The following is a 13,233-nucleotide window of genomic DNA, read 5'->3' as shown; positions in this document are numbered from 1 at the left end:
CTATGGCAGCCATGTGCCGCTAAGAAACAAAGTTAGGGATCCGTCCCGTTCCAGAACACACACATAGTCGATCAATTGATGTTACCAGACAAATTTCCTCTGCCTTTTCCTCTTTCCATGGGGCTGTACACTTTGACCAAGAGTTCGTCAGAGAAAAGGGGTTCCTTACCTTGACCAGCATGAATTTCTGCATGGGCTCATACCATTGCAACAGCACCACACCAGCCTCCAGTGCTCCACATAGGTAGTGGCAGTTGCTTTGTGCATTCATGGCTGCAAGGAAAATGCAAATTGGTCACATTTACTGCACAATTGCCTCAGAATCACTTGTAGTTTCTGCTTGCTCTACCATCTGCATTCAGTCAAAATGTCCATAAATCTAACACATTCTGTTTGGGAGGCAAAAAGAAAGCCAAAGGGATGTTAGAACTGCCCCTCTCCTTGCAGGTTAGGACTGGAATAGTGCTCACCTGTGCAACATCTCTGGCATCCTTTGGTATCTTGGATCTTTGTGGTGATGACATTTTTCCTGAATGGCAGAGAAAAACATGATTAGCTATATGTATAACTAGCTTTGCCCGGCCACGCGTTGCTGTGGCGAAGTATGGTGGTATGGAAATAAAGTATTGAGGAATTGGTGGTAGTTAAGGTAACGGGTAAAGGCTTTCTCCTGACATTAAGTCCATTATAAATGGGTAATATAGCTGTGTGGAAGGGCCTTGAGTCTACACTGCCATAAAATCCAGTTCAAATAAGATAATCTGTATTTTATAGGCAGTGTGGAAGAGGCCTAGGTGAGGCCTAACTCTGCCTGTCCCCTGGGCTGAGTGGGTTGCTAGGATACCAAGTGGGCGGAGCTTAGCCTTCTAACTGGCAGCAATTGGATAAAAACAATTATTCCTCTCCCTCTAATTAGGACTTTATTTTTCTTTTTGTTGTATGAACGTAGAGGCGTGGATGAGGGGTTGTGCTGCCAAGTTTAGTGTTTCTGGGATGTGTAGTTTTGTTGTTTTGTCCTAGGCCGAAATTTCATTACCCTTTTATATATACAGAAGGAAAGATGTATGATGGGATGCCAAACTGTCTTTTTGTTAACATGATTTGAAAGCTGTGATCCTGTTAAGGCACTCATGGGCAAATGCATGGGCCCTCCAGGTGTTTTGGACATCAACTCCCACAATTCCTAAAAGTCAGTAGAATGGGTTTACCTAGGTAGCAGTCTGTGGGGAGAAATGGCCATCCCAGGCCGCTGCTCTCGTCTGCTCTGCTCATAGAGGCCCGGCAAACTGTGGGAGAAGAGCTGCGAGGACTTTCCTGAATGGAAGTAAAAGGAGGCATTGGGAGAGACAGGGCAAGGGAAGAGTGCAGCTTAACAACAAGAACAGCCCATAGAGGATTGCTCCCTCATCCTGAGCCCCACTGCCTCTGTGTCCCACCTGAAAGGAAAAACATACCCCAGTCCTCCAGCCCCATTTCACAAAATACACGCAGCCAAGAACATTGGCGTGTAATCAACATGGCAAATGTCATTAATGAAGAACACACAAACAAGAGAAAGCTTCAGCAGTTTGCTTTTGCTTGAGTCTCCTGAGAAGGGCAAGATTTACCCCCTTTAAAGGGACTACTGCCTATTAGAGACAGAGAAGGGCTACTGGATGCAGAATAAAGCAGCTCCTTAACCTCAGCTCATGGCTATCCTGACATCTCCGGGTATTAAATCTGATGCGCCCACCCATGCACAAAACCTCCCATCCTCACACAAGCTTTTCTGATTCCCCTCTCTGATTCAGTCATCTATGTGTTTGTTTTTTATTATGGCATTGAATGTTTGCCACTTTTTGTTTGGAAACCGCCCTGAGTCCCACTGGGGAGATAGGGCGGGTTATAAATAAAGATGATGATGATGATTCTTCTTATTATTATTAAATACACAACAAGATTAGTACACAGCAAACAAGATCACTCTGCTAGCTGTTGTATTGGATCACATGTCAGACATTTCCCAAGTGTCTGGGAGTATGTGATGTATCAGCGAATAATGCGTGCAGGTCCATGTAGGGTGGCCTTTTATAGCTGAGGGATGGTAATTTTGTCAGCTCCAATTGTTTTAAAGTGCTAGCCAAGGTCTTTAGGCACTGCACCCAGTGTGCCAATCACCACTGGGACCACCTTTACTGGCTTGTGCCAGAGTCTTTGCAGTTCAGTCTTTAAATCCTCATATCACATAAGCTTTTCCAGTTGCTTCTCATCGATTCTGCTGTCACCTGGGATTGCAACATACTTTGTTTTTTCCCACGATCATGAGGTCAGGAGTATTGTCCTCTAAAACTCTTGTCAGTCTGAATTCGGAAGTCCCAGAGTAGTCTGATGTGTTCATTTTCTATAACTTTTTCAGGCTTGTGATCCCACCAGTTGTTTGTCACAGGCAAATGGTATTTGTGGCACAAGTTCCAATGGATCATCTGAGCAATGGTATTCTGCCTCTGGCACAATCTTCTTGCAGCAGCTAAGGATGTGATCCATCGTTCTGCCTGCTTCCTTGAAGAGTCTGCACTTGGGATCTATAGCTGACTTTTCAATTCTGCCTTTGATGGCATTTGTTCTAATTGCTTGTTCTTGGGCTGAAAGGATCAGGCCCTCCGTCTCCTTTTTCAAAGTTCAATTTGTGAGTCACACCCATGTTTTTTCCTTGTCAATTTTGTTCTCAATTTTTCCTAGGAACTGTCCATGCAGAGCCATCCTTTGCCAGTTTTCTCTTCTGGTCTGCACTGTATTTTTGCAGTATTCTTTATCTTTTGTACTTTAAGCAGTTTTCTTCTATTGACTTCCATCAATGTTGGTTCTTGACTGTCTTTCCCATAATCTGCCAGTGTATATTTCTCTTCTTCTACCGTTTGTTTCACTTGCAGAAGCCCTCTGCCTCTTGATTTTCTGAGCAGGTAAAGTCTGTCGACATCACTACATGATGATGATGATCATCATCATCATCATAATCATTATTATTGTTATTGTTATTCTATTTCTCTACCCACCCTGAATATGACTAACTTACCAGAAAGTGACATGAGGACATTCCCAATGCAGTATACCCATGTTGTGCGGCTGTGATAGAGCTTGAGGGGAAAAGGAAAGAGGAGAAAGAGGTCAAAATTCCTGGAAACAGCTGCCAAAATAATTTAGTAGAGTTCTCTGTAATGGTCTCTGCCTCCTACTTCTCTTTTCCAAGGAAAGATTGCCAGGCTCATTCAGTGCAGGCTCTCTTTAAGGCAACTGCATGACCATTATGGCCATATTAATACTGAGGTGAGCCCATTCTTCCTCCACTAAGACTGGATGAGTTTTTCTCCTAGACCCCTTCACATTCCATCCAAACACACCCCACAATTCATAATGAAGCTAGATTATTTATATTGCTATGTTTCATATTTCAAAAACAGCATGGAGTAGAATCTAATCATACTCTTAATACTCACGATCTCATCCACAAACTTCACAGTAATGTAAGAGTTCAACCTAAAGCTAGAATTAATTTCCACGCTGCAAGTTAAACCCACAAATAAGGAGGAACAATTTTCCTGATTGGTTGTGTCCTTCATACACTTCCCATAGGCCTATTGTTCTCACCAGCTCTAGGGTGGGCTCAAGCTCGTTCCGATTCAAGGCAAAGATCCCTTCTTCAGCACCCAGAATTAAATGAAGTTCTGTAAAGCAGGGAGGAAATACAGGTTGTAGTGGCAAGGGAAGGGGACATCACATTGGCCATTATCATTGACTCAAATAGCATTAGAGTTAGATGAGGAGTCAGAAAGGTATGGCTCACGTGCTACAAAGACCCAATAACTCCCATTTGTAGGCCTTAAAATTGACACTTGTGTCCTCACTCACCTTCATTAAAAATGTAACATGATTCCTAGAAGAGAGTCAAGACTGATGTAATATTTTACCAATGAACTTCATATTTGTAGCCTCTAAAATTGTCACATGTTTCTTGAATGTTGTGTTGTCGAAGGTCTTCAAGGCCAAAATCACTGGGTTTCTGTGAGATTTCTGGGCTGTATGGCCATGTTCCAAAAGCATTCTCTCCTGACGTTTCACCCTCAAAAACTCACAGCAACCCAAACAGAATTTTGGCTGCAAAACTGCCCCATAATATCTAAAAGAGAACTAACCTGATGTAATAATAGCTTGAGCATAGGATTAGGACACTGGGAGATCAGAGTTCGAATCCCTGCTTGGTCATGGAAACTATTGGGTGACTTTGAGCAGGTCACATTCTCTCAGAGGAAGACAAGAGTAAACTTTCTCCGAACAACTCTTGCCAAGTAAACAGCATGAAAAGTTTTCCTTAGAATCGTCATAAGTCAAAAGTGATTTGAAGGCACACCAAAACAACAACAACAACAAGAGCAACATTTGTGTTGGGAAAAGTTCCCAAAATGGACTTTTCCTTCTTTGCTTTGCCTCCTCTTACCATTGGTGTTTGGATGTGTCCAACTAGTAGCTGAGATGATGTGTAAGGGGCATTCATTAAACACCTTTTTGAAAAGTGCTCGGTCCTACAAAGAGAGGAAGGCAACAGTCATACAAGGCAAAAGAGTGTCCAGAATGGACACACACGCACACATCATCATCCTATCGTATTCACTACCATCTTGTCATTATCTGGCACCTTGCATTGTTGCATAAATTGATATCTTGCAGATGTGGTGCTGTTTTTGTTATGTGTTGTTTCTTGACACTTAATCCATGCTGTTCTGTTTTTTCAGGACACAGTATACTATTACACAAAGATCATTTTCTGCACAAAACCCCTTCATGGTTTTATTTGTGCAGAACAAGGCTTCGATCAATCTTTTGAAAACGATGCAATTTGTAAAGATTTTCTTGAGATGGGCAATTTCTAGAATGAAGACGATGATCTCAATATTAGACCTCTTCATCAGTCTAGTTAGCAAAAGGTTTTAAACGCACATGCATACTCTCCCTATGTTACTAAGTACCTACATTTCTATGCAGTCATGGAGTAGAAGGTTTGAGCTCCTTCTCTTTTGCAGCCAGCAAAAAAACCACAACTTACCACAAAATTTCTGTATAGAGTAGTCAAACACAAAAACCACAGCCTGTAACTTTGGAGACTTTATTTGCAAAGTTGTTCTAGAAATAGCCCGTTGGGCTACTAGAGTAAAATGCCCTCTTTTGTTAGTTTATTTTGTTGATGAGGAAAAGATACTCCCTTTCAGAACAGATGTGTGATAAATACAAGTATGGATGCTCAATACACTCACTTGTTTCTCTTTCTTCTCTGGTTTGGGTGGAAGGATGGGTGGCTCTTCAGCTGGGGGAATGGGCCGCAATTCAGGGACTGCAAGGGACAAAGTAAGAAGTCATGCCACCTCCCATAGTGTTGGTTCCTAGATTAACACTAGCCCAGGCTTATCACGCCATTGACTCTAGATCAAAGATAGCTCAGAGTTACAATCCTGGTCAGTGTTTAACAACAATGGTACTTTTTTCCTGCCTTTGGGGACATTGTACCTGATCTGGCAAAGCTGTGTGATCCCTCAGCTGCCATTGGAGACATTAATTGTGGAGCCCTGCTTGTGACCGGTCCACTGGAACATCTTCCCCGGAATATGGGCTTGGAAGGGCACCTTGTGGCCGATCGCTCCACCCCGGTCTCATCTGATGGGGTCCGGAGTTTAGGCTGCAAAGATGGAAACACAGATAATTCATTTCAAATGATGATGAAACACTCCCATCCCTCTAAGGCTGTTAGGAATTGTGGGAGCTGAAGTCCAAAACACCTGGAGGGTCAAAGTTTGCCCAGGCCTGCTCTAAGGTGACCAAAAAAATTCTGCCCATGCCCTTGTAGGTGGTTTTGGGAGGCATTTAGACTCAAAAATGTTTTAAAAGTTATTTCCAGTTGTTCGTGTTGTTCAAACCAAAGTTTCCCTGAGCCTAAAAACATGCTGAAAATGACTCCAATATCCTAGAGATATTAAGGGGTTAAAAAGTTGGAGAGGTCTCTTAGGTTTAAAAGCAGCCCCCTCACTTTCAAATGTTGCCTATCACTCTGCTGTTTAAATTAAAAGAGAGCAGACAAAGTGGATTAGGAAAAAATACTGCTCTATAGTCATGGCTGCCCATCTGCCTTAACCAGACATCAGGAGGTTATGGCAAGAGGAGAGAAACATGGGACTATCCAGGAGCCCTTCCACACTACACAATTACAGAGCTATGATTCCAACTTAACTGCCAAGACTGCATCCTACTGAATTCTGGGGTTAGTAGTTTATAAAGGTGGATTGAGATGTCCCTCCTTAAACTATAAATCTTCTGAATTGTGCATTGAGTGAAGGATAAGTGAAGAGAAGAACAATTAAGATATATCACTTGGCTCCCAACAGTTACTTACCTTTGGAGGTAGTGGAGGTGGGACGTTGGCAGATAAGGATTCACTGGGAGGGGAAAGAAGTCAAAATCATGAATACATCTAGCAAAATTCTTCCAGTGAAATGACGCATTGTAAAGAAAAGTAGAAAATTAAAATAGCCCCCTTCCCACCTCCAAAGACAATGTGGCAACCAGCCAAATTGACATAAAAATATCTGATGTATAAATATCTGATGACATAAAAATATCTGATGTATGGTTTAAATGGAATTGCATGAAAGATGTATGGTTGAGATCTATATAGTCTAGAGATGCCATCCTAAGATTGAAGCCTGGAAAATTACAAGAAGGAGGTGAAGAATTCATGGACTATAACTAAAAGTTTCTGTTGAGAATTGTGGTGGTGATTAACAGTTGAACTTTTTGGGGACAACAATGTGTTTACATTATCAGAAACAATGGCTCTTTAAGTTAAGGAAATGTTTACAAGGTTCCTTACGTTAAGAAGGAAGTCAACACAAGGTTCCTTATGTATACCAATTATGGAGAGTCAACATCTACCAGGAACTGGGAAGCCAGGATGTTTCAGGCTGGAAAAACATCTATGATTTATTTACAACTTTGGAACAATATTAGCAAGAAATATTGCTATATAAGAGACCTTCTAATATTCCAAAATTGTGGCAGACCGGAGGAGTCTGGTCCATCCACTATGCTCTGTTCCTTGGGAAGCAGAGAGATGGTGTACGTTTGAGAGTGGCAGATCTGCAATGGAATGCATTCTGGTCACTTGCTCCTTTTCTCAAGTGAAAAGAGTGAGATTTTGGGGCCATATATGTTTGCAGAGTCAGTTTCTGCTGTAGGGAAAACAGAGGTCTGATTCATGACATTTTTCTTTGAGAAAGAGGATGCATTTTGGAATTTTGGAAGTTTTGGAAATATTGGGAAAGTGGCAGATTTGCAGAGAAAGCAGGGTCTGGCCTAAGCAGGTGCTTCTCCAAGGAGGGAGAAAGGATATGGTAATATTTGGATGCATGAGGATGAACGAATGTGTATGTGTAATGTGAATGCTGAGGAAAAATGTAATTCCCCTTTGTTTGTTACCTAATATAACTGTAGGTTGTTTGTGGATTCAATGTAATTACGTATGTATGTCTGTATTGCCAATGTTGTTATTTGTGTAAAAGTGTAAAAGTTCTGATGCCCTTTCTCTTACTGGAAAATTGCAATAAAAAGAAACCTATACTTTAAAGTTCTTAAAACGTTATTCATGACAATCCCACACACCAACAAGAGAAAATCTGACCCTGAGATGCTGATATTTGACTTGCCTGGAGGGGAAATTGTGTGCTCTAGGTCTTTATTTATATTTTTATATTTAAAAAAATAGAAGAGAACGATTACCTGCTTGCATGATGTCTGCTGGGGCTAGAAGGCAGCAATGAAGATATGACCAATCAAAAAAAGAGGAAAATAAGGATAAGGTTAGTGAAAGAACTCGAGGGAGACATAATTATAAAATAAATTTTCACAAAGAGTGATTTAAGGACCCCTGAGACATTTTGCTATGGAGATTTTTAGAAAACCAGTTATTAGCTTCCCCTCCTATAACTTTATCACTTAAACTTAAAGTCATGCAACTTTGTTCAGCTTTCCTATTTATACCTAATTCTCCTTCCTTTGTTTTTCTTTTTGTCAAATTTTAGCTTGTAAGCTCCTCAGAAAAGATGAACAATACACACTAAAGGTGGTAATTTGTAGCGTCTTTAACAGGAGTGGAGAACATGTATTCATACAGTCCCCACCCCATTTATGTGGACTTCCAGGCTTCCAGGCTTCATCAATGTCATTTTTGCAAGCAGTTCTTCATCCCCAAATCATCCATATACACAGTAAACCATCCCATAATGGTGTGCCTTCCCCGCAACTACCGGTAGCAAATATGGCAAAAACTGACTGAAACAGAAACCTGAACCTCTAGCTTGCTAAGAATTCACCAGTATAGTCTGCTAGAGGTCCATGGAGTGAAAATCCATTACTCAGAACCCACCCCAACTCACATTATGAGTTCTCCCCATATCAATGATGAAATCGAAAGAACCTAATCTGCAGAGTCCTAGGTGGTTAAAATAATGAGACTGAAAAGATTTGGCAGTGTTTTATGCAATAAAGGGAGTGACTATGACACATTGTAGATAGGACTGGCTCTTTCCATGTTGCCACTTACATGTCCACATCATCATAATCATTGTCCGAGTCTGTTGTTGCTTCTCTAAAAAGACAAAAACAACAGACAACAACTATATTTAGTGATTAAAGATGGACAAAGTAAACTCTTTTTGAAACATTAACACTGGCCTCAGGCAAACAAGAGTTCTTTTCTCCCACCCTGGACATTCCACAGATATATAAACCCCACTTGCCTAGTTTCCAACAGACCTCACAACCTTTGAGGATGCCAGCTGTGGATGTAGGCAAAACGTCAGGAGAGAATGCTTCTGGAACATGGCCATACAGCCCGAATAACTCACAGCAACCCAAAGTAAACTTTATTGCAATTCAGAACTGGGGTTGATTCATATCCTATACATAAAAATCCCCAAGAAGGCTCTCTGTATTCCTAATGTTATGAACCATGGTTAATTTTCTACATACCCCCAGTACCACGTAGCCCACACACAAAGAGAAATTATGGCTAGATGTTGCCCTCCCAGAGCAGAACAGATAAAGCTCATTATGCATCTGGGAATCACTAGGTTATTAGTGATGGTTTGATTACACATTTTGAGAGCATTGACAATAGGAAATGCTCTCACTCAAGAGACCTATCTGGTGGTTATCAAGGTGAGCTAGCAGGGAGATGAGGCTCTTTCCAAGGACCCTTACCTGCCACTGAATGGAGAGCTGTAGAGGTCACTGCCAGTCCCATAACCAGGGTCTGTGGTATTTTCCTACCAAAAAAAAGTAAGAAAAAAAATCAGTTACTGGAGAAGCATCTGGGCCTTAAGGAATTTTTAGCTGCTTCTCTTCCAAAGGAAAAGCCATAGTGGTAGCAGTGTTATTAGCCAAAGTTGACCAATGGCTACCTAGTATTGGCCGATTGAGGTTGCTCCAGTTTCTGGAGCAGGCATGGACAATCTTCAGCCCTTCGGGTGTTTTGGACTTCAACTCCTACAATTCCTAACAGCCACCTGGAATACTGTGTCCAATTTTGGGCACCGCAGTTGAAGGGAGATGTTGACAAGCTGGAAAGCGTCCAGAGGAGGGCAACTAAAATGATCAAAGGTCTGGAGAACAAGCCCTATGAGGAGCGGCTTAAAGAGCTGGGCATGTTTAGCCTGCAGAAGAGAAGGCTGAGAGGAGACATGATAGCCATGTACAAATATGCAGGGCATGTAAGACACACCTGTTTCGGCAGGCTTTTGAGTTCTGTTGCTGATGTTTTAAAAGGTGCTTTTAGGATGTTTTAAAGATTTTTTTTTTAAATGATGTTTTTAAAATGTTTTTTAAATTGTTGATTTTAGCCGGTTCTTGTAAGCCGCTCCGAGCCCTAGGGGAGTGGCGGCATATAAGTTTGAAAAATAAATAAATAAATAAATAAATAAATATGTGAAGGGAAGTCATAGGGAGGAGGGAACAAGCTTGTTTCCTGCTGCCCTGCAGACTAGGACATGGAACAATGGCTTCAAACTACAGGAAAGGAGATTCCACCTGAACATCCTCACTGTGAGGACTGTTTGACAGTGGAACTCTCTTCCCCGGACTGTGGTGGAGGCTCCTTCTTTGGAGACTTTTAAGCAGAGGCTGGATGGCCATCTGTCGTGGGTGCTTTGAATGTGATTTCCTGCTTCTTAGCGGGGGGTTGGACTGGATGGCCCATGAGGTCTCTTCCAACTCTACTATTCTATGATTCTATGATTCTATGAAGGCTTTCATGGCCGAGATCACAGGGTTGTTGTGTGTTTTCCGGGCTTTATGGCCATGTTCCAGAAGTATTCTCTCCTGACGTTTCGCCTACACGTATACCATTGGGGTATGACAGGATCCTTCAAAATCAGAAGATCATACCAATGAACAGTTACACAGGTCAACACATTCCCCCTTAAGTAATGTATTCTTTCTTCTTTTTAGCCCCCTCCTCCTGTGCCTCTGAGGATGCCTGCCATAGATGTGAGCGAAATGTCAGGAGAGAATACTTCTGGAACATGGCCATACAGCCCGGAAAACACACAACAACCCAGCCAGTAGGCTGTTAGGAATTGTGGGAGTTGAAGTTTGTCCATGCCTGTCCTAGAGTCTAGCATTGATACCAGGACACATTACAGTTTACAGTACTGTAAACCCCTCCAATAGTTATTACTGTGCGGGGAACACAGGGCATGCCTTGAGAACTTGAACACAGAATTTTTTCATCCTCAGTGAACTATCATTCTTGGGTTTCTTTGGAGGGATATATGGAAGATATAAAACTGCTGATATACAACAGCTCTCTGAATTCCATTACTTTCCAATTACTACATTTATACATATATATTATAAGCTAAAATTACACCCCAGGTTAAGGAATATTGAGAGTATTGAATATTGCAAAATTTGAGAATGCAGAGGAATAACATAGAATAACATAGAAGGACAAGACACAAGTGTACATTATCAATCCAGCAACCACTTTGCAGTGGGAGCAGAACGAAGAGGTTGAGGAGAACAAGGTACAGTAGCACCATGTCAGGAAGAAATGAGAAGGCAAGGAAATACCGTGAAATTTGGAGACTCTAGACTCCGCCGGTTTCTGCGATCAAGGAGGAAATTATGAGCTGCAATGAGATTAGAAGAAAGGGGTTTATAATAGTCACTGTGACTCCCCCTCCAAAGAGAGATCCCAGAGTGTCTTATGATAACAAGAAAGGTAATAAAGATAAAGGCTGATTTTGTTTAGGATGGGCAGCTACAAAAACTTGGGCAGGAAACAAGAGAAGGGACAGAACAGGCCAAACATACCTTGTGGTTCAGCATACCCAGGAGAGGTCACATCTTGTCGTTGGCTGGAGCGAATTCTTCGAGGCACCGGAGGAGGGGGCTGAAAGGAAGAAAGAATACCTTACTAAAGGGGGAATGTGTTGGCCTGTGTTATTGTGCGATCTTCTGATTTTGGAGGATCTTCTTGCTTGCCAGGCACACGGACTCACAAGGATGGCTGATTGCTGGTTCCAATAGCCACTTCTCGGACTCGGTATCCGCGCCTCAGGTTTCCATATCCGTGGCTCAGATCTCACTATCCGCAGCTGTTTTAAATTGCTCTATTTCAACAATATGAGTCCCTTCACCCCACTCTTTTCTCAAATTTCAGTTTATCGGCTCTCACCTCTTGTTCCTCTTCTTCTGTCTCACATCGGCAGCTGGAGAGTTTGTCAGGATCACGTAGCTTCTCAAGTAAATCAAGGGTCAAGTTGCGGCCAAGGCCTTGCTGGGCAACAAATTGATGCTGAGGAAAGAAGGGATCAACTGGAAGTGACTAGATTCCGACCTGGTAACAGAGCTACATGAGATGCTGCAGTGATAGTACTGAGTTCTCTTTCCAGCAAATGCTGAAGAGTCAAGTCACCAAACTGAAAATGTTGCTTATCTCTTTAGCATGGCAAGAGAAACATGAAAGAAAGGTCTCCACTGATTGTGGCTTGCATATTTCTTATTTATTTATTTCCTTTATATTTATCCCACCTTTTCCCAGCTATAGGGAGTTGGGACAGCTAACAATAAATATAAAAGAATGACCATAAAACAATGCAAATATAGAGACATGTGACCAAAATATGCATATATGATATGTGGTATGAATGGAAGAATGAGTGAGTTAGTAAATTTGAAGACACCAATATGAAGACTAATACTTGCAAACCATAAACTACCTGCTCAGGAATTGTAATTAAAACCTGCTAACGAGACCTGAAAGAGTTGACCTGCCCGGCAAACTGTGATAAGAACTGTGACTGATAAGAGAAATGTTTACATCTGTTAACATTTGTCAACATTTGCTAACTTGATGAACTTTTGGGGCAGAGCTGCTTGTGTTTGCTAACACCAATCAAGAGGAATCAACATCTGGTCAAGGAAATTGAGGATATTCCATGATAGAAGACGTCTATGATTCATTTACAACTTTGGGACAACATCATCAGCAAAATATTGCTATATAAGTGACCTTATGACAGTCCAGAAGGTGTGACAGACAGCGACGCTGTTCACCCGTCATGCTCAGTGGAGATGGTGTACTTGGGAGTGGCAGATCTGCTATGGGAAAGCAGGATTCTGTTCACTTTTTGGGGTCTCCTTTTCTCATGGGAAGAGAAAAGAGTGCATTTTGAAGTCATGGTCTTTTTGAAGTTTTGGCATTTTGGCATTTTGGAACTATGTCTTGGCAGGCAGCAGTGGAAGCTGGGTCTGGCCTAAGCAGGTGCTTCTTCAAGGAGGGAGAAAGAATATGGTAATATTTGTGTGCATGAAGATGGATGCATGTTGTGTGTGAATGAAGAATGAAAATGTAACCACCTCCCTTGTTTGTTTCTTAGCCAATGTAACTGTAGGTTGTGTGTGAATCCAAATGTAGTTGCATAGAATCTGTATGTTTGTATGTCTAAATGTTCTTTGTTGTTCTGTAAAAGTTCTGCTATACCTCTCAGACTGAAACTGCAATAAAAAGAACCTATGTTTTAAAGTTATTGAAAAGTTATTCATAACAGACATATAAATATAAAATGTAAATGCATTTTGACTTTTTTTTTCAATCTCCGCATTCTAAAGAAAATGGTGGGGTTCACAAACAGGAGGCAAACCAAACAATTT

The 13,233-nt window shown here is 41.6% G+C and overlaps 1 protein-coding gene across 2 annotated transcripts in view; it reads right to left on the bottom strand.

Annotated features, from left to right (window-relative positions):
• map4k1 (mitogen-activated protein kinase kinase kinase kinase 1) overlaps positions 1–13,233 on the bottom strand; it is a 47,635-nt gene that overhangs the window by 3,570 nt on the left and 30,832 nt on the right. For both annotated transcript variants that reach the window (XM_008119943.2, XM_062962728.1), the window contains 15 exons: positions 11,756–11,875; positions 11,392–11,470; positions 11,149–11,207; positions 9,280–9,344; positions 8,621–8,665; positions 7,798–7,821; positions 6,416–6,458; positions 5,536–5,704; positions 5,286–5,362; positions 4,472–4,556; positions 3,625–3,701; positions 3,053–3,113; positions 1,209–1,314; positions 471–529; positions 170–273 (listed from right to left, as the gene is read on the bottom strand). In XM_008119943.2, the coding sequence (XP_008118150.1) occupies positions 170–273; positions 471–529; positions 1,209–1,314; positions 3,053–3,113; positions 3,625–3,701; positions 4,472–4,556; positions 5,286–5,362; positions 5,536–5,704; positions 6,416–6,458; positions 7,798–7,821; positions 8,621–8,665; positions 9,280–9,344; positions 11,149–11,207; positions 11,392–11,470; positions 11,756–11,875 (1,173 nt within the window). The remainder of the gene's footprint in view (positions 1–169; positions 274–470; positions 530–1,208; positions 1,315–3,052; positions 3,114–3,624; positions 3,702–4,471; positions 4,557–5,285; positions 5,363–5,535; positions 5,705–6,415; positions 6,459–7,797; positions 7,822–8,620; positions 8,666–9,279; positions 9,345–11,148; positions 11,208–11,391; positions 11,471–11,755; positions 11,876–13,233) is intronic.

Source organism: Anolis carolinensis, unplaced genomic scaffold (assembly GCF_035594765.1).
Source record: "Anolis carolinensis isolate JA03-04 unplaced genomic scaffold, rAnoCar3.1.pri scaffold_10, whole genome shotgun sequence".
NCBI classification, from domain to species: Eukaryota; Metazoa; Chordata; class Lepidosauria; order Squamata; family Dactyloidae; genus Anolis; species Anolis carolinensis.
The sequence above is the reverse complement of the archived record's forward strand: the minus strand, read 5'-3'. Positions and strand labels throughout refer to the sequence as shown.